The sequence below is a fragment of the Schistocerca cancellata genome, chromosome 4 (genome assembly GCF_023864275.1).
Source record: "Schistocerca cancellata isolate TAMUIC-IGC-003103 chromosome 4, iqSchCanc2.1, whole genome shotgun sequence".
Classification (NCBI taxonomy): domain Eukaryota; kingdom Metazoa; phylum Arthropoda; class Insecta; order Orthoptera; family Acrididae; genus Schistocerca; species Schistocerca cancellata.
This window is the reverse complement of record NC_064629.1, coordinates 329,565,140-329,593,033: the sequence shown is the minus strand read 5'-3', so window position 1 is coordinate 329,593,033 and position 27,894 is coordinate 329,565,140. Positions and strand designations below refer to the sequence as shown.

General features: G+C 42.6%; 1 protein-coding gene across 3 annotated transcripts in view; it reads left to right on the top strand.

Annotated features, from left to right (window-relative positions):
• LOC126183360 (ELAV-like protein 1) overlaps window positions 1-27,894 on the top strand; it is a 226,918-nt gene that overhangs the window by 66,749 nt on the left and 132,275 nt on the right. For 2 of the 3 annotated variants that reach the window (XM_049925280.1, XM_049925278.1), the window contains exon 2: window positions 5,510-5,776. In XM_049925280.1, coding sequence (XP_049781237.1) covers window positions 5,527-5,776 — 250 coding nt within the window. In that variant the 5' untranslated portion in view covers window positions 5,510-5,526. Of the gene's footprint in view, window positions 1-3,259; window positions 3,380-5,509; window positions 5,777-27,894 lie in introns of those variants that run through there. The other variant, XM_049925279.1, reaches the window with a different exon arrangement.

The following is a 27,894-nucleotide window of genomic DNA, read 5'->3' as shown; positions in this document are numbered from 1 at the left end:
AATCAGCGTTAACAAAATTCCTTTCTATTCTTACTTGAAAGTTGTAATTGCGTTTTCCATCACTAAACACCTAAACTTTTTGCAGAAAAAGCACGTAAAAACCGCGTAACTTCGGCTAACGCTCCTATAACACACGCGTAGCTTCATCTTATTCCTAGTCTGTGACGTCACCAGAGCATCAGTCAGTAACACAGCGTTTACGATCACGTGACCAGATCCTGCTATTTAACGATTTTGAATCTTTAATTACATAAAAATAACATTTTGTGACAATATTGACCGTAAATGCTATTTAAATATCATCAGTCACAGTAACAGCAGTCGGAACCATTTTTTAACATAGGAAAATACCCTAGTGTAGCGTGTAACGTGACACTGTAACGTAAATTTGTCAGTGCGTGAGAGACCCTGGAAAGACTGAAAGTACCAATTCGAAGAGGTCGTCCACAAGTGAGACGCTCTCCTTCTGAATGACAATAGCAGACCACACACGAGCACTGCGACATCTACAACAATCAGACGCGTTAGGTTCACTGTCATCGATCGTGCTCTATACAGTCGCGACTTGGCCCCGTCTGTTTTTCATTTGTTTCCTAAATTTAAAGAACACCTTCGAGGGCTTAACTTTGATACGATGAAGCGCTACAAGCAGAGATGACGTTGTGACTCCGTCAGTAAAGTCAAACATTCTACAGCGACAGTATCAACGAACTGGTTTCTCGTTGGGAGAAATTTGTTCGTTACCAGGGTGACGTTGCTGAGGAATAAATATCACACACAGCGCGAAAGCCTTTTTGTTGTGGCTGTGTGCGACTCAGCATCTCCGCTATATGGTGAGCGGCAACTTTCCTTCTCATAATAGCGTTACATTCCATCCTGGATTTTCCCTTATTTGAGGAATAAACATTTATACACGAAGGAATAAAGATGTAGAAAGCTAATGTTTATCTAAAAAGGTTTTTTACATAAATTCAGAGGCATTGCTTCTCAGCATCACTCAGCTATGTCGGAGCAATCTACTCCTGGTATCCTAATACACACACCAGAAAAGACGCAGAAATCGTTCTGAGAACAGAAAGATTTTTCTTATCAAATCTACTCACCTAATCTCTCCCCCCCTACGGCTTATTCAAGGTGCTACAAAGACAGAAAATAACTGCTGCAGCGTAGTTCTCTTACCGCTATCAGGCACTGGGCTCCACCTCAGATCTATGGTTTCCTGGTTCTGCAATCCCATGAATGACGCGGCAATTACTTTTATTTTTTTTTGGGTGTCTTTACGCCGAGTTTAAAGGTAGGGCTACTCCTTCATTCACTTTTTTTCTTCTGAGTAATTGTGTACACCATCTGTGGTTTGCGAGTAGTACTGTACATCTGTAGGGAAGGGATTCTTTGATGTAGTAGGAGTTAATAAAACGGCATACAGTTTCTTCACGGTTTCTGTCTCTAATATCCTAGCTGTTGAGACGACGGAAAATTTTAAATTTTAAAATGAAACTGGTGTAGGTGAAAAATGGTCTGCACTGTAACGTGAATGAACCTATGAAATGTTGAATCACTCCTATTTTCCATAATAGCTGTGAACTGTCCAAAGAGCTTCAGCAAATTTTTAGGTCTGTTCACCTTCTCTACTGGAATATCTTCATTTCAGTAAGTACTCAGGAAATCGTTGATACAACTTTGAGCTGCTAACAAGTTCTCCAGTTCTTAGGCGTATTTGGTTATTTTGAGAACTGGGCTTCAGGAAGTCCACATCGTCGCATGGCGAACCATTACAGAATAGCAGCCCAACATTGCCAGAAGCCGTCCGAGAAAATAGAACAAAACACTATTTTAAGTTAGAGAAATCTGCAAATGTAAAAATAGCATCAGGCGCGGCCGGAATGTGATAGAGGTCAGTGACGAAAAGCGGAAAACGCTATATTATCTAGTTTTGTTTTCACTTCCCAGTATGTATATTAGCCGTTTGGCTACTACATAGTGTAGCCAGGTTACCCGTATGTAGTGTTAGTCGTATTTACGCAGCATATATTAACAAAGCTCGGATGCCGCTCTTTGATAACGTAACCAGATCACCGCCCAACAGTTCCTAGTTCTCGAAGCAACAACTACTTAATTATGGTTCCTTTAAGTCCATTTTTGTTACTTAGAACATTAGTATTGCACAAATCACTGTCTACGAAATAATTAGAATGTATCGGTGTTTACTAAGCACCAGGAAAATAGTCCTTGAGGCAGATATACTGTTGCAATACTTCGGTATTACCAAATACGCTGTTCTAGGATGTGTTCAAAGAACGTGCTACATTGTCTGTCTAGCGACAAATTGAATGAAACGCATTCATACCCATGATTTGGATCCTAACGAAGTAACTTTGAGCTACAAAACCGCATTGAGACGGAATGTTCAATGTTCAGTGATTTACAGAAGTGTTCCCTCCATTGCTCACATATTTCCTATAAGAGAAATGAAATAATCCCTAGGAAGTATGTTCAGTTTGGAAAAAGATAAAAACCCAAACTCAGTGCTATACACTTGTCTCAAAACACTGAATCTTTTTAGTTTTCCTTATATAACGACTTACGTGGTAACTATAAAAATCGTGCATTCTCTTTCAAATATTCTACTGCGTTTGGTGAATATCAGTCTGATCTTGATGGCTATTTAAATGCCAAACTCAGATTTTTTTTTGTTTTCAGTGCATCTACGCGAAGAACACACTCAAATAGTATTGATCTTGAAGGCTAAAATCTCTGCAGCAGAGTTATTTTTTTCCACCATTTTAACCAACACATACAGCCAGTACTGTATTTTGGTAACGTAGTTAAATCGTACAAGGTTCCGTTGCCCAAACCAAGAAAACTTTTCCGTTGAGAGGACGAGAGAAAATTACTGAAAGAAACGCCTACATTGATCGAATGATAGTGTCCCAGAGCGAAGGAGTGTATACTTTGTTTAAACACAATTGAAATTTAAGTACAGTGAAATAAGATAGCTCCTTAAATTTTGTTGTTCTCTAGCGGTACTGGTGTTACAGTATCAAGCGCTGCGGCTATTCAGATGCGCTTAATTTCTGCCTTTTCGGGTTTTAATATTGGATGAGGGAGAGTATTTGGAGGGGGAGGGTTGATGTGTGCCGTGGTGGGGTCGGCGACTGCGCAGAGGGGCTGCAATGTAGCGCACATGGTTGGAGCATCTCAATGGATGTGAGCGTCGGCGCACCTAACCGATCTCACTCGGAAGCAGTCGGCGGTGCGCTGCCGAGTTGGTGGGGGTACGCAGGGTGTAGCTCCGCCACAAACGCTCCCGGGCTTCAGTTGCAGCATAGCGTTGTGCGAGTCAACGTGAAACTTCCCATCGTCTTCTCAGCTCACCTAGGTATGCTCGTATCATATACGTTAGTGCTGTTCAGTAAAACCTTTACATATTAAATGGTGGTGCGAATGGCCGAGCGGAGTACTGGCTTTCCTCTCAGACGGCGCCCTCTGCTGAACGTTCGTGAAAACAGCACGTGCGTCGGGATAACTATTTACAAGCATGAAGCCATCTAAAATGCAGACGGGCAAAACGCGAGGCGTATAAATCGCTTTATTTTCCTAGTGTATACGAAGTCCGTTCTTTCTGAATGTTTCTGAGAAACACTAGAGTATAAAGTGTTCACCGCGTGTTAGATACCGGTTAGATTTTGAACAGCGGTATCTTCCTAAGCAGCAGATGCAAGCGACAAAGCAGCTGCATTAAACTCGTAGCACCCCTCCCAGTTCATCCCCACCACTCAAGTCGCTTACTACCCTCTCTCTCAGTAAAATCAGTCTGACGTTGCCACTTCTACGCGAAGTTCAACATGAATTTCTTTTAGTTTGTGAGCATTGCGGAGCTCAAAGTTTTTCTTAGTAAAACTAGGACTAAAGCATAATTTGTAGGTATTATAATAGTGCTTGTAATTGTTAGTTTCGTCGTATATAGTACTTGTAGTTTGTGGTGATTATTTCTGTATATGTACCATAGATTTACTTTATTACCGAACATTTATTTGCGCACAGAAACATTCGTGTTTGTTGTAATTTACCTGTTGTTAAAACAGTGGAAACGTCTCAGGCAGAAGCTGTTGGCAACGATAGCAGTAAGATTTTTTGGTAGTTCCATAAATACAATAACAATATTTTGTACAGCCGACGTAATGATTAGTCTAACGATTATGCATGTAAATGTCAGATCGCTCGTAAATTTGCCGGATTTTTGTGTGGAGACCGGCCTGATTATGTAGTGTCAGTACGCAACACGGACAAAATACATGGACCCGATGTTGCAGAAGTTAATTTTCCTCGCGTTAATTGCATTGCAAAGATATATGTAAGTTTTACACATTTACCAACTAATGTTTACATTTCGCTGATTTTCAATGGTGTGCCAGATATGGAAGTAAATTAAGTATGTGACCTCCTGCGTACATTCAACTCTACGAAATTGCGCTCAACGAGCTAGAAATTGGGAGAGTCATGTACTGTCAGAGATAAACTTCATACATAGTTAGTCATTGTACTATTGCAAAGTAAGTGTGTGTGTGTGTGTGTGTGTGTGTGTGTGTGTGTGTGTGTGGTTTTGGCGAGCGCGTGCGTGCGTGGTTTGTTGTCGTTCGGAATGCTGAAGCGATGGCGGTTAAGTGTAATTAGTTAGAAATTGCTAAGCGCATAATTTGAAATCACCAGTACCTCAAAAACAGGAAGCGTGGCTGCATAATTTTATTACAGTGATTAAAAGTCGTGATCTGTACTTTTTTACCATCAACGTGTACATCAGAAGTGTCTTACTGTTACTTCCGTTGAAGTCGGGAAAAGAGGGGACATTGTGACAGTTGTGGCCTTGGTGCAAAAAAAATTTACTAAACTGGCATGGAATCGTCGGATAAAGAAATCACCATAGCTGGATAGGAGCGTCAGACATTCTCAAATTTGTGCTGAATGCACTTCCCACAATGAGGTTCTTTCCTTGAACAGTAGTGGAACATTCAGCGGAACAAAAGCTGTTAACAAAGTGGTATTTTGGTATTTCCGCCTGCAATTTATATTGATAGTGTTTAGATTCGTGAGTAGAATCACAGTGAAGTTGTATCTGGATCTTATTTTAACCCGCTAGACTTTTCCTTAACCAAAATATCAAATTTTCCTCCCAACGAAATTAACATAGGAAAATTTTTAAACTCCGATAGTCGTAGGATGTGATCTCAGTAAATTACTAAATCATAAAATTTATCCAAGTCCAAGAAACGAGATGGAATGTTGCATGTATCTTATAGTCTTCTGTATAATTTGCTTGATATGCCCAGAGGGCGCAGGATACTGTAATATATTCTGTTTGGTTTTAGCTCTTTTTATGAGTATAGAATCAGAACTCGATCAGTACATGTGGTTTTATGTTTCCAGAGTTAAGTTCACTGATTATCATCAGGAAGCGGCCCTAACATTAGGTCAACGTTGTACATATTAATATAATTCTTCTTTGTTGCAGATTTCATAGAAAGCAAAATGATGCAAAATGGCATGGACGCAGTGCCCCAACAGAACGGCACTATGCACACAAATTCGTCAACGTCTTCATCTTCAAATTCACACAATTCCTCTTCGCAAACTAATACGGGTGGACAACAAGAAGAAAGTAAGACGAATTTGATTGTCAATTATCTGCCACAGACAATGACCCAAGAAGAAATCCGCTCCTTGTTCTCGTCTATCGGTGAAGTTGAGAGCTGTAAACTCATCCGTGACAAAGTTACAGGTAAGATATTATTCCAGATATTCGTATTTAACCTTAAAGGTACTTTTTCTGTGAAGCTTAGTGTTCACGCATACGAAATTTGGTGCAGATGGGAGTAGTGTTAGGGGTTTGGCTTGGTGACAAGTTCCACTCAACCGGAAAACCACTGTTGCTCGTGAAATCAAAAATAATTAACAACTCATCAAGAATTCAACCAAATGCGCCTTTACAGTCGCTGAAATTGGGGTCAGTGTTGCAGGGAACTCTGCCGTAGCCGAACTGCGTGCTTTCGGCTTGGCGTTTAACTATTTCACAGCTGCAATCGTAGACTTGCATACAAATTAACCTTCCATTGGACCACAGGAAAGATTTCTTTTGTAAAACAAACGATAGACAAGGAAACCGCCATGGTGCAATATACTGACACAATTGCTGCGACGGATAACGCTGTTTGACGTAAAGGTTAGTAATGCCCTCAATAATGAAGAAAAAGGTTCCAGGTGTCACACCAGATGTATGTCAGTGTGGTACTTTATTTCGACGTCAGCCAAAGGCGCCATTAGATGATACAATATACAGTTCGTTGTTACGTCGAAATATCGTGCTACTTTGACTGTATCGCCAAGCTTAATGCGTGATAATTTTACTTTCCCGATGTCAGCTGAATAAGATTTCTGTTTCCCTTAATGTTAGACGTATTTTAAATTACACAGATTCCTTAAAATAACACATTTATCGTCTGTTATAAATTAATACTCCAAAGTGTAGCTTCAAGTTTCGAATTTCCTTGGACTTCACCTTAATTTAATAATTATCAAATTCGATTATAGCTGTTTGCTGTTGATTGTTGTAAAACGAGGTATTGTTGAAACCCGCACACCTTTACACTGGATCGCCTATCGTAATGTGATAGCTTACACAATATTAAACACAAAACTAAAAAATCTGTAAAACGTACACATCATTATGTTTAAAACACTTGCGCAGCGCCGATTCCTTTGGGCACAAGACACCAAAGGAATTGAACACACTAATAAAGGTTTCACTCCTGTTTAGCATCAGCAAGAAAAATAGGCAATATCACGCACTTTCACGCTAGTAAAAAGTCTGTTTCAGAGTGCAGAAAAAGGGAATCGATCCTAGCCATTTTGTTTGTTGCGTTTAGAATCTTCGAAGGACGTACGTATAGAACGTAAAATTTTTAACCATAGCTTTACGTTGCTTCATGAGGTGAATTGCCTGATGTACAGCTTTAAAATTTTTGCGTCACCTTGACATTTCAAGACAAATTGTAACTTCGGTAAGAAACAAATTATTGAGTACCTGATAATAAGTAAATGTTTCGTTCTTTGAGCGCGTGTAGTTGTCAGTGCGACAGCACGTACGCTGTCTGTAACACGGGATATGAGACAGTTGCTGTTAATAACATGCCATCTGACTAAAATATTCTGCAGTTCAGTGTGTGAAACGCGGAATCTTAACAACGCCTTTCTAATGTTCCACGTACAATTGTCATATGACGACGTGAATCTTGCGAATGGTAAAGTTGCCTACATCTGATATTTGGCTCCATATAGCTCGTGACCGATTAAGGATCACGATGTGGAGAAATCGAATGCTTAGTTAGAATTATAACATACTGATGCCACTGTAGTTGGTTAAAAAATGCCGGTATAAACGTGTCATCTATGATTGTACAGTAAATTTATAATTGTTGCATATGTTAATCGGATACATTTTGTGCGCTGGACTCGGACATTAGCTGTGAATTGACGTATAACGGCGAAACAACATTCTGTAACTTTCAAATCGACTACCATGCAGTGGTGTACGCTCTAACACCCCAAGATTAACGACGAGTAGAACTTAAAAAGGATCACCGCTTTCATGTATTTCAGTACGAAAGGTTCACGGATGTAATAGAGCGGAGCGGTGAGCAGAGCGTGCCAGGCGGTGGGTGACATGAAGCCATACAGTGTTCTAGGGAATACCATCTCTCGACGGCAGCAGCGCCTATGCGTTCCTCGAAAAGCAGGTGGTTTCACGACGACGTCCCAGGAACTACCCTGAAGTAACCTTGGCTTGCGCCCGGCTGCGTCAAGGGCTGTACAAATTCTTCCACGTAAGCACGCTCTCCCACTGCGGTGTGGGCAGCTGACAGCAGAACCGTTGAACTGTGGGCGCCCACCGCCGCCTAGCAGTTCCGCACCCTCACAGTCACTAGGGACTTAGCGGCGATGCGTGTTGTACTTGCAACGTCATTTCCCACACGTGTGTTCCTTGAACAATATCTAGGGTTCGAGCTAGTTGAGCCTGCTGACAGAATATACGTAACATAAGCCGCGTGAAGTATGCCCCGTCTCTCTCTCTCTCTCTCTCTCTCTATCTCCTGCACCACACGTTACAAACTGTATAGTTTGTTCGGTTTTATAAGTATGTCCGTATTCAGTTGTCGGTGGAAGATACGTGATGCACTATTACGGTGCCGCCAACTGTCTGTGCTTACGCATCTATTGAAACTGTAACCATTTCAGAAGTGAAAATTCCTCTTCAGAGTTCAGATTTTCAGGATCTCCACCGTACCCGGAGGCAATTACGTATTTCTCGAAAGTGTACTTCACCATTGGACCTCACAGGATTTCGTCACCTTGCTTAATCTGCGGTACACTCATCTCCTTCTGTTCGTGTGTATGCTATATACTCATCTCAGGGAGATCCATTGGGTGCGAATAGTGGAGTGAACACTTAAAATACAGGAAATCCAGGCGTACAAGGCATCGGAGGATTGCTTCACATTGTCAACATGAGACAGAGCTTCCACCCGGCAGTACGTATAGGGCCAATAAACGCTAAAGCCAATAAGCACGTGTTACATAATGTATAAATACTAATTGTTGATTGCTAGTCGGAGCCGGTGGCCTAAAATGTAATGATACTAGTGATATATGGTGGCATGGAAATATTGGATAACGGCACTGGTGTTCTGAACTGCCAGGGAGAGAAGTGTTTCAGAAACATTGCGTCCTTGGTCTGTGGTCTGTCAATGAGTGCAAGATGGCGTACACGGGCAACTGCGATCGAAGCTCTGCAGTCACGCAAGCTTCGCGAATGCGTCTCTGTCTGCAGAGTGCGCACCCTTCTGGCCATCAGGTCTCAGGCAATAGTTAATCAGATTTGATCGGGAGCTACCTGAAGCAAGTTAAAACAATTGCCAAGGAACGCATGTTACTAATGTGGATTACTGAGCGAGGTTTCGCGGTGGGAAGGCACGGGACACGTATTCGGCGGGACGGCAGTTCAAATCAAAGTCCAAAGTCCAGCTATAAAGCTTTGGTGTTTCGTGATTTACATAAATCAGCGCAAATTACAGGGGAGTTCTTGAAAAGATGCAATCGATTTTCTCTCTCATCGTAAACTAATCGGAGCGTGTGCTCGGTCGCTAATCAGAAGGTGCGGGGGAGGGCCGACCACCCATATGAAATTCGTTATTTGTCCTAATGAAATTTTATAATGTCGAATTAACTCAGAATTCGCTATGCGTTTTGTCAATTTTCAAAAAGCATAGGCGCTGCGTTCAGAATCTAGACGTTGTAATGTCTTTCGTTATGGCTACTAACATCTTAAGCTGCTAAATTTAGCGTTGTTACTTCAATCTAAGTAATCGTTCACGTTAGTCATTTCAGGCGTGGATTGTTGTTTTTCGTTTGTTCCGCTCATTTACTTATTCATCTATTCATGGTTCGCTGACACTTCAGTGCATCCACGAGTCTTTCATACGCATCTTTCACCGTGAAAGGCTTCGTGTTATGGTTTTCGTTTCATGCTGTTTTTCATTCAGTCGGTTAATCGAAACGAATATAGCTTGGAAGATTTGGCGCCCAATACTGCAGCAAACTAAAATTCCCAAAGCCTCCTTTGAAAATGAATGTGTCTGGAGGACAATTAGAAGTGCCCAGACTGTATTACGTTCACCTGGGCCCCGACAACTGCAGGATTATTCTGTATTAGCAAACAAGCCCTGCAAGGTCGGTGGACCTACTCACTGTCTTCGTCTTAACACTTAACGTACCCTCTCTTGAAGATGACATGTAGTGAGTTCAGGTTGTTCCTTAAAAAACCCCGTATCACGAATTCGCTCATCCCTGCTTCCAAATGTCTGGCAGTGTAAAACATGGTTTCAACATCACTGGTGTGTTATTACGTAAACACCGTCGTTAATGAAACAGTAAAGGTAGTTTAAGTGAGCACCGATGACTGTTATTCATCGTGCCGATAAAACATAGACACCGATAGGAAATAAGTGCTGCAAAATATTGTAGCAATTTGTGAATATAGGTACTTATTAAGGGACTAACGTCTTACAACTGGAGTATCTAAGCTAAAGAGTCTTCACCACTAGCCAACAAGTCAGACCGATTCTTCTATGGTCAAGGTAGTTGCTACAGTGGAAGATGCTGACGAAGTTAAGGCTACACGAGTGGCTTGGATTTCGTTGTTATCTAGTTACAGTATAGGTGGAAGGAGTACCTATAGAACTCCTAGGGTCTATGGCTTCGTGGAGTTTGGTCCACACTTGAACCTTATCAGTTCTTACCAGCTGAAATCGGGACTCGTCTGACTGTGCAACGGTTTTCCAGTGGTGTAGGGTCCAACCGATGTGGTCACGAGCCCAGAAGAGGCGCTACAGGCGATATCGTGCAGTTAGCAGTCTCTCGCGGCGGTCGTCTGCTGCTACAGCCCAATAATGCCAAATTTCGTGTCACTGTCCTAACGGGTACGTTCGTCGTCCGTCCCTCATTTATTTGGTTATTTGACGCAGTGTTGGTTGTCTGTTGACACTGACAACTCTACGCAAACGCAGATGCTCTGTTATGTAAAGACCGTCGGCCACTGCGTTGTGCGTGGTGACAGGTAATACCTGAAATTTGGTATTCCTGCCACACTCTCGACACTGGATTCCGGAATATTGAATTCCTTAACGATTTTAAACTGGAATGTCCCATGCTTCTAGCTTCAACTACCTTTCCGCGTTCAAGGTCTGTTAATTCCCGTCGTGCGCGTATAATCACGTCGGAAAAGCCTTTGCATGAGTCACCCTCGTACAAATGACAGCTCCGCTAATGCACTGTTCTTTTATACGGCGTGAACGCGATATTACGGCAACATCTATTTCTTCAAATCTCTATCGCATAACTTTCGTTACCTCCGTGTAAAGTTTGTTGACAGCAGGGCAAAGCGTTTGGACACACAATTCAGGTGAAATTCGTTTGTGAATCATAGTATTTGGTTCAATATAGATAGGTTTGTAGCGTATTTTAAAATTTGATAGTGGAAAATAAGAACGGTTTTGACGGATTACGGTTTGTTAAGAATTAAAAATTAACCAACTTTTACCTGTCGTTGCCACACAATGAGTGCGAGTTTCCAAAAACCGATTTTAGGTAACATTCGGTTTTCAAGTGAAGCACCCACTAAGCCTCTACTGTAGCCTACAACAGAACAGTACAAACCATTCTACGTGCATTATCGTTAGTGCAATTACTCTGTCAGCATTGAAAGAGCATACTGATACTTTGGGAATAACGACGGCCACATTCATGTGTGTGGCCATGGTACCGATAGCTACTGAAGAAATAATTCGTTAGTTCTAATACTGTGATTGCAACGGCCGTAAAGACTTTCTTTGTCGCGATAAGCTGTCACTCAAAACATGGTGACGGGGCAGTGGACGGTTAGTAGTGTCCCTTGCTTATGATCAGGATTTGTTGTATGCGCATTTAACAAGAAAAAAATTTTCACCGTTATATCTGTTGCTGCACTAAAAAAAGGCCAAGGGTGAAATTAGTGTTAAATGTGCGCGCAGGCAACACAAGCTTTCTTAATCGAGAACCAGAAAATAGAACGCCTCCGCCGACAGATTTTGAGTTAAAATGTGACGTTTATAGTGACAAAAACGCATATTAGCAAGAGCATAGTTATTACTGTGAATAAAGTATTCCTGTCAGTATGCGTTATGTATTACTCATTTATGCGTATACTACCAACTAAACACGACACTGCAAGGTTGACAGTAAACTCGGGTAGTAGCACAACAGTTCCCAGGCGTTGGGCATCCTAGGGGCGGAAGTGAGCATGGGGGACAGCTTCGTAGCTCCCGCAGGCGTACTTCAGGGTTCAAATGGCTCTGAGCACTATGGGACTTAACATCTGTGGTAATGAGTCCCCTAGAACTTAGAACTACTTAAACCTAACTAACCTAAGGACATCACACACATCCATGCCCGAGGCATGATTCGAACCTGCGACCGTAGCGGTCACGCAGTTCCAGACTGAAGCGCCTATAACCGCACGGCCACACCGGCCGGCTGTACTTCAGGGCTGGCTACTGTACTATTGCCGAGATGCCAGATAAGGTTCCATACCTCAACAAAGTACTGAGGAATTCATTGTGACTATAAATGCCCGCGATGGAAAACAGCAAGATTTATGAATTTCGTACTAATTTCGTGTTACTGAATGAAACGGTTCTTACCCTGCAAGTAAATTCGCAAATTGATACTGCGCTGTCATCAAAAATAAGGGACGAGTGCCACAAGCTATTTAGCCAACGACAAAATTGCCTGTCTCTGCAGTGCTGTATCAGGTGTCTATTATATTCACACACCAAATATACGATTAAGGAGGGTATCGAAACCAATCTTACACGATATTGTCATCATGTATCTCTTCACTTGGATTGTGTAATCTATCAAAGCCTCTGTAAGTCATTGGCTTACGCGCAAACAAAATAAGCGTTCTGCATTAAACTCACATCATTTGCGGTTTACAAAATGTGTACCGAAAATTCAACATTTCATACCCCAATGGTTCCACGAACTTCAGACTAACTGTAGCTAATGCTTCCGCACTTTACATTTGCCTATGCCGATTGCGTTGCTGTTCAGAGCATGAATTTAAGTTCGTAGATCGCTCTCATGATTATTGACAGAGCGCTCTTGAAGTTTTCAGTATTACTTTGTAACTACTCACTGAGGTCACAGATTCGCGGCCTCTGACTGCGAATAACATCGAAGTGTTTGACAAAGGTTATGCAATTCCTTTGAGTGAGAAGTGATAGTAAGCATAAAGTTAAGTGCCTTAGTGACGAAGATGAATTCTTATTCGGCCGGAGAGTAGTTCGGATGCCAGTCCGCGTTTACCGATCTCAAATTTCCGCAGATTTCGAGCAGATAATCGAGAAGAGAATGAGTTATTTGAAATAACTACGCCCAGTTCGCTTCACCACTCTGACACTCATCGGAAATTAAGGTGGGTAGGGAAGAGCTTTAGCGGTGGACATACTGTGTGTTTAGTTTCACAGGGTGAGCTCAAAAGAACTTCATACTTCCAAAATGTCGTGCAAACGAAACGGTTCAACTTACTCCCTTCAAATCTTAACCTGTCAATAGATAATCTCTAAAAGTTTTTAAAGTATACTTGCAATTCTTTCGTTGCAGCCTGCCACTGCCAGAAAGCGCTAGGATAGAAAATGCAACTACACCACAGTAGAATAGCTCATGTGCCCTTCATGTAGCAAAAATGAGTCTTTAACTGCTGTTGAATGAGCATTCCGCACAATTTCACCAGAAGCTATGCAGCAGTCTCCATTTTTGCCTGTTAGGTATAGTTGGGAGGGCGTAAGTCCTGGTCTGAGCAAAATGGAGACTGCCGGGTGGCTCCTGGTGAAAGTGTGAGCGAAATGCTCGTTCACCAGCAGTTACCGACTCATTTTTCCAAAATAAAGAACACATCAGCTCTTCTGTTGGGACGTAGTTGCATTTTCTACACTAGCGTTTTGTGGCGGCGGCGGCATCCTGCAACGAAACAATTGGGGGCATACTGTAAAAAACTATTAGAGATAGTCTGTTAAAAGATAAAGATTCGAAGCGAATAAGTAGTGCAGTTCCGTTGGTACGAATTTTTGAAATTGTGAAGTTCGTTTGTGCTAATCCTGTATAAATATGTGAAATAAACAATAAACATAAGACTAAACAGGGAACTATATATATCCGGAAGACGAAAGAAGTGCTCGGATTAGTGTGTAATACATGGATGCAGTCTCTCCTATTGTTAAACCCATCCTTCAAAGAAACAATGAAGACAAGGGCTAATTAGTAGTATTAAAATTCAGGATGAAAGGCTACGAATGTGTTCAGATTCGCTGATAACTTCAGTGAAAGTGAATAAGAATTGTAGGATCTGTTAAATGTAATCCACTACCTAATAATGGCAAGGAAAGCGTTTCTGAAGAAGAGAAATTTAACATCGAGTATAGATTTAAGTGTCTGGAAGTCGTTTCTGAAAGTTTTTGTATGGAGTGTAGCCATGTATGGAAGTGAAACATGGACAATAAATAGTTTGGACAAGAAGAGAATAGAAGCTTTCGAAATGTGGTGCTACAGAAGAATGTTGAAGATTAGCTGGGTAGATCATGTATCTAATGAGGTACTGAATAGGATTGGGGAGAAGAGAAGTTTGTGGCACAACTTGACTAGAAGAAGGGATCAGTTGGTAGGACATGTCCTGAGGCATCAAGGGATCACCAATTTGGCATTGGAGGGCAGCGTGGAGGGTAAGAATCGTAGAGGGAGACCAAGAGATGAATACACTAAGCAGATTCAGAAGGATGTAGGTTGCAGTAGGTACTGGGAGATGGAGCAGCTAGCACAGGATAGAGTAGCATGGAGAGCTGCATCAAACCAGTCTTAGGACTGAAAACAACAACAACCACCTAATAAGCGCAGGCTATGGCTTGAGAGTAAAACGAAGGAAGAAGTAAACAATGAGGTGTAGGCAGAAGAACGACTCGTAGTGAACTAAACGTCAAAATTGACCACAAAGAAGTGTTATATTGGAAGCAAACTAATGCAGAACGAACGAAGCAAGGGTAAGATGCAGACTAGAACTAGAAAAAGGCATCTCTCTGAGATACGTCTAATAGTATTAAATGTAGGCTTTGAGCAGAAGGAGAAATTTCTAGGGGCTTGCATTTGGAGCGGAGCATTGTATAGAAGTGAGCTGTAGCTGGTTCGGAAAAGAAAATAGAAACGTTTGACATGCGCTGTAAAAGGACGTTGAAAATTAAGGGTACGGATAATAAATGTTATTATCCACAGTTTCGAGGAGAAAAGGAATATATGGGAAACCTAGACGAAAATGGACAGGATGGTGGGGCATACTAATGCAGGTGGGAATAAGTCCCATGGATCTAGTGAGCCTTACAGAGCAAGTGCTTTGAATTGACGTTGCTATATAACAGAACATTTACGACACTGGGACTCGAAGAGACTGTCTTCTGCACGGGAAGTACGAAATCAGTGAGTGAAGCATCTAAATATTGGTAATTGCGTCGCTGCCGTAGTACAAATGCAACCTTACCAAGAGAGAAGAAAACCATTGGATTTAAAATATTTTCTGGAAAGGTTATTGATAAAAATTCCGCTACAGCTTGAGAAATGTCTTATCCTTTCAGATATACGAAGAGTTACAGACGGTGCGCAAAATACGAAGCAGCTGTTCGCCCAGTGAAGATCGATTTTTCATCTAGATGTATCAGATATTTTGCATGCAGTCTCAGCCTATGACAAAAGGGAGGGGACACGTTTTGGAGAATTAGAAACAGAAAATAATGTTGATCCATCTTTGAAAGCGTTTTGAAATTGAAATATCCTTTCAGATTAAAACTGTCGGACTGGGACTCGAACTTGGGACCTTTGTCTTTCGCGGGCGAGTACAATCTAAGCACGACCCACGTCCCGCCCTCACGGCCCTACTCCAGGCAGTACCTCATCTCCTACATTAGGTGCGTAGCACTCTTCAAATCAGAGCACACACCAATGCAGAGTAAAAATTCGTTCTGCGTTTTAAATTAAATTGGGGCTTGGAGAAAAGGGAAGAGACGGCACTGAAATCTTAATCCATGCCCGTGTTTCTAAGCGGATGATGTGACAATTAACACCATATAATAGAAAAGTGCCTGCGTCATTGTTGTTCCGCTGTCAGACTTCGTGAACGTTTGCGCCAGTCATTCCGTGGCGTTCTTAATCATCTGATGTGTCGATTGGTGGACCTCCTATCCCAGACTTCGGCTTTCTGACACGTAAATCTGAACCGAAGTGCAATTCATAATCGGAAGTTCCCTGCTAGCACGCGTCAGGGTTTCATTCGTATCCCATTTATCTCTTTGCCGTATTCTTCGCAATTGCTAAAATTAAAAGAATGTAATGGCTCTTTCCTGAATTCTACAATCTATATTAAATGTAAGAAAGAAATTAGTAATTGGAAAGCATTACATCTTTGTAGTTAAAGATTGTTGCTGAGGACATTAGGCTATGTCAGTAAAGTGCTAAGAGTTACTTCCAGAGGATAGCGACATGTAAAGTGGTCGACAGTCTGGCTTCTTGCCGCAAACTAGTTATGACGATGTATTTTTTGGGCAGGATTCTCTGGGTAGTTGTTGACTCCAGATACTGCTAGTTTCCCAAGTTTAAGGCATCCTGTAGCTATGAGCTTTTCACTGCTATGAAGAGAGAGAAATTGGAGTCTCATTGCGTTCGTGTTGGCATCATCATCAAAATGATGAAGGTATAGTCCACTAGCATCACGAGGTGCGTGTAAAAATGTTCTAACAAAGAGGTTTGTCGTTAGGTACCGCACGTTGAACATTGTGCTGTAAACAATAGCTGCTTGATGACCTCTGTAACTATGCCACGGTGTGCCAATTAAGTCTGCTGCATGACGTACATGGGAAAATACGCTTCTAAAGACGGAGGCGAATACGCCACTGCCTGCGTCACAGCGCCGAAAATCGAGAAAGTCTTTATTCCTATTACGAATTTACGTAATTCCGATCAGTGCAGCAATTCATTTTCCTGGCAACTTGGCGTGGATTACTTTTTACTCTGACAATGAAGATGAACTTAACCTTGTGAGTCGTCTGTTGTATTTTCCACGTTAGCACAAGCGGTAATGCTCCCGTGATTTAATTTTGTGGTTTTTTCCAAAAAACATTACCCTAACTACTACTCAGAGCCAGGCGCTCCATTTTCAGACGTACCGAGACACTCACTGGCTGATAAAAATGTTGTCACGCGCAGCGATGCTGTTTGATGGTGAAACAGTCAATTTTTGACTCTTCACTGGACCATGACTACCATCTAAACTGGAAAATTACACATGTTTATAAGGTAGGCACAAGTCGGTAGGCCGACAGATCATTATGAAGCTGGAATTGCCGTATTAAACCAAACAGCGCCAATGAAATCTTCATTAAAATTCTTGATTTTTCGGTTATCTTATTTGAAATTATCATGATGAATTTTTTCAATCAACTGGGTATTGATGATTTCTGGAAGAATGAACTACCTAGGTGTGTACTTTCCACGTAACTCGAGTTAAAAAATGTTCCCTTCTCAGAGCGTGAACTTAGGCATTTCATCATGCGTTTTTGAGCACATCATTACATCTTCGAGGATTTAGCTATTGGCGCTTCTAAGTCTCTCTTTCAGTAGTTTGTCTGAGGCCAATAAAACGCTCTGCGAACGAAAGCATTTGCGTGTGTGTTTCCTGAATTGAGAAAATTGTTGCAAGTAAAATTTATGGAACATATCAAGTGCTGAATGTTAAGAATTGGATAGAAATAAAGGGAAGAGTAAAAAGTGGCCTGGAGTTATTTCATTCTAAATAGGACTTTCAAAACTACGTGTGTGGGTCATTTGATGCCGTAAGTTCACAGTGTGTTACAGTTCAGAAGTAGCGTAGGGAGACATGGACTGCTTATGCGAAAGACATTCAAATTATAAAGGTTGCTCAGAGACTTGCGGAAGGACGCATGATGGCCGTCACGAAGTGATACAGGAAAATAAAAAAGGAATGGAATGAAAAACGTAATCTTTCAGCAGTGAAAATGGGATAGTAGGCGACATACACAGCAAAACGAATGGATGCTGGGTGGGCAGAAGACGTGGTTTGCTTCATTTCAAGAAACTGTAAACGATGACTAAACGGAAGGTGAATAGAGAATATTAAGATACAGGGAAGTGACATGGATTCGTATAGGGAATGTCTTAAGGCAGAGAAGTCTAAAGGGCTCCTTTATCAAACTTTGAATGTAAAGTGCCTGATTTTGAACATTATGGTGTAATAAATATTTTAGTCCAACGAAATAGTGAAGCGAAATTTTTAAATAAATCAGTAGACTAAACCATAAGCCAAGCCATCTCGAAAATATGACTTCCCTAGAAGCTAATTATGTCCGCCTCGGTAGCTGCGCGGTCAGCAGGGCGGATTGCGAATCGAAGCGGCCCTGATTCATCCACGGCCGGGTCGGAGATTTTCTCCGCTTGGAGACTCTGTTCATATCTTCATAGTTGACATTCCTTTGTTGAGTTGGCGAAGGTCACCTCTCGAAAGCCAGTAAATTCAGAAAAAAGCAGCTAATTTCTTCCGTTTGAAAACAACTAGTGTAGAGCTTTTCATGTGGCAACCAGTGGTAACTGCTGTTAAAATCTCCAGATAGTAAAACGTCTCACAGAAATCGAAAATAAGCATGTAATAGGGCCTGTAACAATATTTTAATGATAATAGCATGAAAAGTAACCAACTGTATTCTCTTCAACAATTAATTCTACTGGTGTCACTGTGTAGGGGATGAATGTTGAAGTAGTAGTAGTAGTAGTAGTAGTAGTAGTAGTAAATAATTATTAATAATTAACCAATTAATCCTGGTAAATTTTCGTTTGAGAATATCACATCGTTGGTGACTTCGTGAATTTCATTGGGCGATACTTAAACTGTAATTACTACTTGGTGGTGTTAATTTACTGGGTTAATATTGTTGTTTCAACGTGATGTGACTTGTGCTACAGTGGGGGATTACTATTTCGTTGGCCGATTTTCTTCGAGAATCCTGATCGGGAGGCTTATCGTCAAAGTAAGAATTTGGATGGTATTAGTAACTGAAAGGAATTCCTTCACTGGCGCGGCGTACGTGATTAAATTAATTCATCGAAAGAAGGAGACGAGGAAATGAGGGTAAGATGGGGTGGTGGTGGAGGCCGGGTGCCCCGACGCGAGGTTGCGGCCGCGGTGCAGGGTTTGCGAAGTATCGCGGCCGTCGTGGGCGGGCGGCGGCGCGCCATCCGGTGCGTCAGTCAAGTCAGCTCCGAAATTAAACCCCACCCGCTGTGCGCGCTCGCGCTCGCCGCCAAACCTAGTCGGCCCTCTCCTAATAACCGACGCTCTCGCTACCACCTCAAAACTGATGATTGATGTTTGCCATACATTCTTTCTGATTTTCTGGGGACACTATAGCAGTTGGTAAAGGGGGAGGCAGCGGTTGATTCTAAGGCAACAAATAACGCAACCAAGAGCATAAGTTGATATCCGTTTGACCTGTGGCAGCGCCATCTAGCGAGCCAGCCATAGCGCTATCTGGTTTCCCCTTCAAGCTAGACGAGTTTCGTTCTTTGTAGTTTTTTTCGAGTGATGCTTATTTCGTGAGATATTTGGCCCGGTCACTATCAATGGACCACCCTGTATATATAAATTCTTGACATCTATTTTGACAAATTTCCTTCCTCTGACGGACACACGTCCAGATTGTCCGCTCGTATTAACATCTCAAAACTCTAGCATCTCTCCCCCCACACCCACCACTGCTGGCGGCTCACCTCCAACTGCCCAAAGCTACGCGCTGTTCACACCCAACTGCCTAACACTACATTAGAGAATAATCAAACAATGAGTCCAATCAGCCACAGACTGCACACAGCGCAGTCAGCGATTTTAATACAAGCGCTACGTGGCGTCACCAACAGAAAAACCTAAACAGCCTACTTACATGTGAGTGCAGGCTTTCTGGGCGAATTTCTTATGTGAAGTCTTAACGGGTTGTTAGCCGAGTAGCGTCGTCGTCTGGTAGCAACGTTTCGATGGAATGCGTCTCCATTATCTTCAGGAGAAAATACGCCACTTCTAATGTGAGAGCCTGTATGCTGTCATGGTAAAACTCTACTGGTCTGCGTCACGGCAAAGTTCTCGATACATCAATAACTTCCCCATCATTTCTGTGATGCTACCCGGGGAATCCTTCCTTCAGCTGGCCAAGGCGATGGAAGTCGAGGTGCGAGATCTGGGCTGTACGGAGGATGAAGAACTGCCCATCAAAGTTTCGTGATACCTTTAAGGGTGCGCAGACTTGCGTATGGCCTAGAGTTATCGTGAAGTGCATTCGTATTTTACGGCCACGAACTCTCAGGAATCGTCTGTTCAGTTTCCTGTCCTACAGCTGACTTCGGGAGTTCATCGTTTGACCATGACTGAGGACATCGAACAAAAAGCCCCATCAGAGTACCAGAAGACTGTGGGTACAGTTTGGAACTATTTCTTTGCCGTTTTGTTTAAATTTCAAAGTGGTGAATCCATGTTTCATCGCCTCGTTTGTCGTCTTTGGATTGCTCGATCGTTTCTTGAATATTGAAAGATATTGGCCACATAAAAAATGTCTAGACCAAATTTGGCTTTCTAATCTGCATCATCCGTAAACAACTACTTTACTCGAACCTGTTTCGACGTCGTTGTTATATCTTCAGTCGGGTTGGTTTTATTTGTGATAATTGTTGTTAAAATGTTAGTTCTACATTTTACTTGATTATGATTGCTCACCTGAAAGGCTGCAAATTTTAAAGGTGACAGAAGTAGATCAGTTAAAGTGCACGTCAAATCCAAGAACGATAAATTACCTTGGTCTTCTCGGTATGGCATGTTACTTTACATTGTACAGATTAAGATATATTCGACCCCCAAAATAAATATAATTGGGAACGGAAGCAAGCACGTCGTCAGTTTGCTTAGTAATGACTGTAAATGGAGGAGGATGCGGAGCGTTAGCACAGGCGAAAATTCAGTAACTTAAAGCAGAGCAGACGAGGAATTCAGTAGCTGTGGATCACGTGTAAGAATGGCTTTTAGGCGTGGTTTTTCGGCGCAATATTAGGTTTTGTGTTTGTAAGCCATGTGAACAGTTGCGATGTTCTTGCCTTTTGATATTGAAAGAGAAATTTCAGAGAAGGCAAAAAATTTTCTGAGTAAAACTTCATTAAAGCAAATCATATCTGCTAGGCACGAGAACAGAAGTGCCATGACTACGAAAACCCACACTTTATATGGCCGTCAGCCAGCGAATCGTCGGCTGGAATCAAGAAAGGGCAACTACTGAAGCTCTTACAGAAATAGCACAGCAAGCGAGGATGCCAAAGTGGCGGGGAAAATGTCAACATTTGGAGAAATGGGTGGTTCCGAAGGAAGAGCTCCCTTCTGGTCATTAAGTGGAGTGGACAACAGGGTCTCAGCAGACTACGCTCTAAGACCATGAGATGCAAAACCAACCTGCAGAAGTGGTCCCTTACTGTGGAGTTGGTTTTTTGCACGTGCGGTGCTGTGCAGACTAACAAACGTCTACTATTGTGTTCATCTCTAGCCACGTGCACCCTCAGACATCATGAAGGCGACACGAAATGCATTCAAAAGCCAATTTCTGGTCAGTCAGTGTATAATCCGATGTCATCGATAGGTTTCCTTTCTTTGATCATACACTTCGCACTTCTGACAATATGATAAATAATAAGTCCTGTAATGGTTTAGGTAGTGCAGATGACGCCATGCCAAATGTCGTTCTTCAGAGTTCTCACATAGCTGAGGTGATTCGATCCCGCGACCTTTCGGTTTCAAGTCGCACGCTTTATCCGTAGACAACTAGGCAAGATGTCGTCGGAGACGTAATCCCTGGCTATCGGGCGAAGTAGGGCCGTGATGGCTCTTGGTTCTTATTCGGGAGGACGGTTTAAATTCACATTCGGCTCGTCCAGATTTACGTCCTCAGTGATTTCTGTAATATCGTAAGTCAGAGATGTTTCCTATTAATGGGAACGGCCGACTTCCTTCCCAGTCCGATGTTGTACTAGGTCATTACGATCTCATGGGGGACGTGACGTTAAAACTCAAGTCCTTCCTTCAGTCATGGTGCGCACTTTCGTGCACCTCACCCTACATCAGAGCGTGAGTTTTGCAAGAGTGTTTATTTAGATCGCTCGAAATTGTACATGAGCTTCATCGCCGTTGGAAAATACGTAAACGAATGTTTGAATACTTACAGAAATGTTTGAATTTGTGCGGCATGTGCACAGTTCATAAACACCATGTTACCACCAGTAAGACATTCCCATTAACATTAAATCGAGAGGATGATAGAAGCAGTAAGCGATGACAAATTTGTACACGCAGTCCAGACTGTTTCGAAGTTGTCCTTGATTCACACATCTCTCCTCCGCCATTACAGGATGATAAAGAAATAAAATAACGTACGTCAGTGTCCGGTGTCACGTTCCAACATTCCACAATGGTGAATGACGCGTTATTTTGTAATAAGATTGACAAGGAAGTAGTGAACTACGAAAGATACAAGATGGAAAAGGGCTGTATTTTAATGAGGAGAGGTAGGATTTGTATACCTCGTATTAACATGTACTCAAAGACGGAAGCAACATTGTGATTACTGTGTGCCACGACAGAATATGTGATACGGTCGGGTAAGCTGTCCAGTTGGGGATGCACGGCGCAGGGCTGCGGCGTGTCAGGTAATTGGCTCACAGCTGCTTCACCTCCAGCTGCGCGCGTAAACACGCCCGGGGACCAACACCAGTCTCTCAACGACGGCCGCGAGCTGTGTAGCGGGAAAATCTCTTCAACTACTAACCGCCGCCCTGACTTCAGTCAGTAATCTCCACCCGACAAATTTCTTTACTTAAAAGATGAAAATCGATACGAGATGTATCGATTGTAGATAATTACGTTACTGCAATGCCTGTGTTAAGAAGAATGATGCAATGTACCTTCGGTCGTGCGCTGCAATAACCGAAGGAATAATAATTATTCTTAACAACACAGGCATTGCAAGATCGGAATTACACGTAGATACCGGTCAGCGACTTCCAATTAAAATATCGTACCGTGTACGGAAATTACATAAGATGAATAAGAGTACAGGTTGTGACACAGGAACTACAACAGGCGGAAGTTTGGGTCTGGCCGTGAGTCGTGCACGGATAGCCGAAGCGGTTAAGACGACCGGTCGCGTGTAGCGGGAAATCAGGCTCCAGAGTCCCGGTCTTGCACAAATTTTCATTGTCATTCCCTTCCAGAGCTGACAGTTGTTCGTATTCGCAACTGCGAACACATTTCTTGTAAGTAATTGTTGTACTAAGGAGTCACTTCTATGTCACTGTGAAGAATTACGAACTGCGGCAAAAATTTCATAGTTTTCTGCCTTACGTAATCGTTAGTCCACATGCACAGTTTGAAAATAACGGAAGTGTGCAGCAGAGGATACTATTTATTGATATTTTAAAAGCAGAAGTCGTCTTACAAAACTAAAATTTAGGTAACTGGATTATTAAAGCGGCCAGAAAGTTGTCATGCACACAGTACAAGGCATGGTTAGGTTCAAATGGCTCTAAGCACTGTGAGACTTAACATCTGAGGTTCAGACCCGTAGACTTAGAATTACTTAAACCTAACTAGCCTAAGGGCATCACACACATCGATGCCCGAGGCAGGATTCGAAACTGCGACCGTAGCAGGAGCGCGGTTCCAGACTGAAGCGCCTAGAACCGCTCTGCTACAAAGGTCGGCATAGTTAAAAAGAGGGAATAATACACATTTTTTCACAGAAAATCACACATCTGAGTTGAAACGATTTATTGAATATTAATATTCGTACTCTAATTTTAGTAAAAACACAGGATTAGCAGTATAGTGGAAAGTGTGGATCAATATTTGTTTCTAGACGTTCAGGGCAAGACAGCGTCACTTACAGGGCTTCACACACATCCACAAAACCAGACAATCGGCTAGACTACGTGCTGCAAATTACAGTTACACTTCGGTAAATAAAATACTACACACACACACACACACACACACACACACACACACACACACACACACACACAGACAAAGCCACTTGGCAAGAAGACAGGAGCGTCCGTTGCGTTATCCTAGCGCACACGTGGCGCAGCAGTGCTTGTCGCCATCCTGCCTGCACCCATAGCTTGCTGTGACTTGTAACATCAGGGCGCTGATATTTACACAGTAGCAATAATTTCAAAACTAGAAGCGGTGCTTCGGAAAAGCGCAAACGTTGGAATGGCTTGGGCGGTTGGTGGTGCAGCGTACCCGCATAGGCACGCGGCGGCTGCCCGGGCAGGTGTTCGCAGTGACAGCGGCCCAGGTGCCGACGTGAGCCGCTTCCCATCAGTCGCGCCGGCTGCCCGCCAGTGTAAGCGCCCGGTCTGCCAAGTCCTCGTGCGCACTCGTCACCTTCCGTAGCCGCATGGCATTTCACGATGCAGTGTCAAATGTTTACAACACGATCAAGCATTGCTGCTATTTCCGTCAGCGGCGGTTACAGCTACTAACGCCACCAAATGTTAGAAAAAAATGTTTAGTCTCCTGAAACGCTTATGGACCCCCTCCCCCCCCCCCCCCACACACACAGTCAGTCTCTCTCTCTCTCTCTCTCTCTCTCTCTCTCTCTCTCTCTCTTGCCTGCCTGCCTCCCTCCCTCCCTCCCTCCCTCCCTCCCTCCCTTATCGTCAGTTTTATGATGTCGAACCTGAATATCCGTTCTTCAGCTTTGTGATATATTTGATAATAAAGGCGATTTTTCTATTAACTGACACCCTTCAGATAATGCAGAGAGTAATTGAACATAATGGCAGGTACGGAGAAGGCGACCCAAGTGAATTTATAGGATATGACCGCAATATTTACGACGATAAGTCTTAAAGATAAACGGAAATTTCTACCATTTCCAACTGGAGTTAATTCCGTGTTTTTTTTTTGTTTTTTTTTCGGATTGCATTTAGTAATACTTCTGAATTTTCCGAATCTAACTAGTCACCTATCTGATGAGATGGTGACTTAAAATCGATAGTCAATAGGCGCAGAAGTTACTGCGACTTTTAGAGCAGGCAATTAGCGTTGTCAAATGGCGAACAGAAGTAAAGTTTTGAATCTTTCCTTCTAGTCTGTTCTAAAGCATTGTTATAGGTCAATGACCGTGATAAATTGAGAGATTCTATAACCTATCTTCGGGGCAAGGTCCCTGTATGAACGCAGTTTGATGGTGAAATGCTAAGTGGGAAGTCATCGAGACTCGAGACAGGCGTTTATCATGGAATAATGGTTCAAATTATGCTTAGTTTCTTAAAAAAATTCGTCGGAAAGACAAAAATTGTAAATGTTATCTGAATAATCTCAAACTTAGCAAGACACGAAGTGTACACCGGACGAAAAGATATCCACACACATTGTACAACGAATTCTGTCTCGGACAGCATTGAATACGGTAGTGTCTCAAAACTATAGAATGACAAAAGGCGCTTCTGATAATTGATACAAACAATAGAAACTGATTTTTCTCTAGTAGTAGAGTTAAAGCGAAGGCGTTTGGTGTCATTCACTTCCATACAGTCAAAGGTGGTGTCGTGGTTCAGCAGCGCTGATCAGAACAGCATGCAGTGAGTTGATGTTCCAGTGCACTCTTACGACGAGGGCAAGTACGAAATAACTCGCTCACATTGTTCAATTGGATGCCTCAGCTAACTGAGATTAGTGATATTACGCGGAATATTAATCCATTAACTGTAGATGTTTCGGGAAGGTGGCCTCAGTGGACGTTATATTAGTGGTATTTTATCTAAAAGACACTAGACAGTTTGTGGTGAGGGTACACCGTGTGATGGAACTGGACCTTAACCTCAATGGTCTGTTAGATCGGAGCAAAACAGAACGTACGGCTAAAGTTTGAACACTTTATAAATATTTACGTGAAAAATATACACAAAAAAAACTGAAAACCATTAAATTGAAAACCCAGAAGGAAAATACTTCTTTTTAAGGGACATCAATAACTTGACTTTGACTAACGGATTCTCCTTGGTGGCTCTGCAGAACAGCACAACCGTAACTCTCTTTCCTTGCGATTAAAACAGTCACGAGACACACAGCGGGAAACAACTGTAACAACTGCGTGTTAATTGACGTTAACCACTAGCTGGCTGAGCAGTACCAACAAGTTTAACAGCTTTCTTTAAAATGAGCAATCCTTTAGAATATAGTTTCAAAGAGTTACTTCTTTGTCAATGATAGGGCAGCATTTCCTCGCTGGACAACACAACTCACAATACCACTGCTATTTCAGTAATTCGATGACACATTGAAAACATGTTAGCTTAGAACAGCTATTAAACAACTCGGGCACTTAACCGGCCCACTTTCACTTCCCTTTTCATTAAGACCTCTTTTATACACCATGAGCTGCACTGGAAATGTTTCGTCAAAACCGGTTCTCCGGCTTAAAACCCATTATCAGCGGCATCTGACGCAGAGGAACAAACAACGGTATGTGCATAAATTTCTACAAAATAACTGTACATACACAGCAGTAATGTAAGTTATATTATGCACTTTACTTCAAAATCTGAAATATGTTCCCTTTTCGGTTGACAAGTCTGGTAGCAGAGCAGCCGTCCCCCAACTGCTGCTTGTACCTCGACTCGGCATTTCACCTTTCTTGTTCATGCATTCACCAGGGCCCAGGATTTCTCCCAGGGTTAGTGACAATCCGGTGTGGTAGTAACCGCCCTCCATTCCGCAGAGTTAGCCGTGCTTCGATGCGCCGTACAGCAACCTTCACAAGCCGTAAACAGACACCGCGTGGGCAAGTGTTTGTCTTGACTTCACAGGCCACGCTATAACTACGGCAGCCAATCCCCAACATCGCCAGGCTGCACTTGCGCTGACTGTCCAGAAGCAACTCTTTTCTGCCCCCGAGCACATACTCGGAGACCGCACCCTGTCTGTCCACGCTGCAGCTGGGCAAAGATGGTCACAAAACTCCTAGTGGCACCCTCCGACAATAGTACCTCACTCGGCATAACCAGCGAGTACCGCCACCGCCAGATGAAACTCGTTCACATATTAATATTCAATTCTGGAAAATTACCTTATCGTCCACCGCCCTCCTTCACCTCGCTCGCGTGCGTCAGCGCGTCCACGCGAAATAAGCACGTCATGGAACCATCCACAAAAGTTAGGGTTGTGAAAGACGGTAAAGCGGTCATGTCGGGATAGCTCCTAAACGCTTGACTTTTCATGAATTCGACATTGCATCCATCAGCGCGAACGAGTGTATTGCTTATCAGGTTTCTAAACTGGTCTTTAGTTCATATGTGATTAGATTGGAAGACTTCGTCCTGTTATACAGGTACGTGGATGGGAGAGGGAGAGACGGTAACCATACATCTTATTAACCGACGAGTCAAATAAAACTGCAAGGAATTATTGTTTCTATACGCTGAAGGCCCAAAGCTTATAAATTTTCGACAAAATTCCTCGCCCTCTGTGCAACTTTATCAGTGTTTACGAAATGCGTGGGCACTCTTATATTTGAGCTCAGTGATTACACGAGTGTTCGAAAACAAAGAAAGCGACAACAAAATGTTAGACATTTTTCACAGAACTGATGACACATTTCGGAAGGTCTCTTCTGAAACATGCTGTCAACTCAGTGGTAAAGGTCGAACATTTTAATCCTGCCTACCCACGTTGCCACGGTCGTCGTCATTCCATCAGGAGTTGGTCAGTCTGCCAGACAGTTAAGACCCCTCACTCTCAGAAATTAGGCAGACGTATCAAGTTTAAATTCGTCACGTACTGAGGTCTGTCCCCTACACTGTGTAAACAAATTGAAGCTTCTACGTCAATGCAATCAAAAGATCGGCCATTGTATGGATACCAGACATAAGTCGTCGAAATTCTCGATTCCCAGGATGGATGAGCTCCCTATATACATAATTAAATTTATACGGAACCCTCGGTGCGCGACTCATTCACAATTCTCAGGAATTTTTTCTTTTTTTTTTTGTTGAAATGCGCCCATACGACCATCTCAACGCAGAAAATGTTAGTTTCTCGTTACAAATCAGAGTACACATTAGTCATACCCTGGTAGCAAGTTACATAGGTTTAAGGAAGAACAT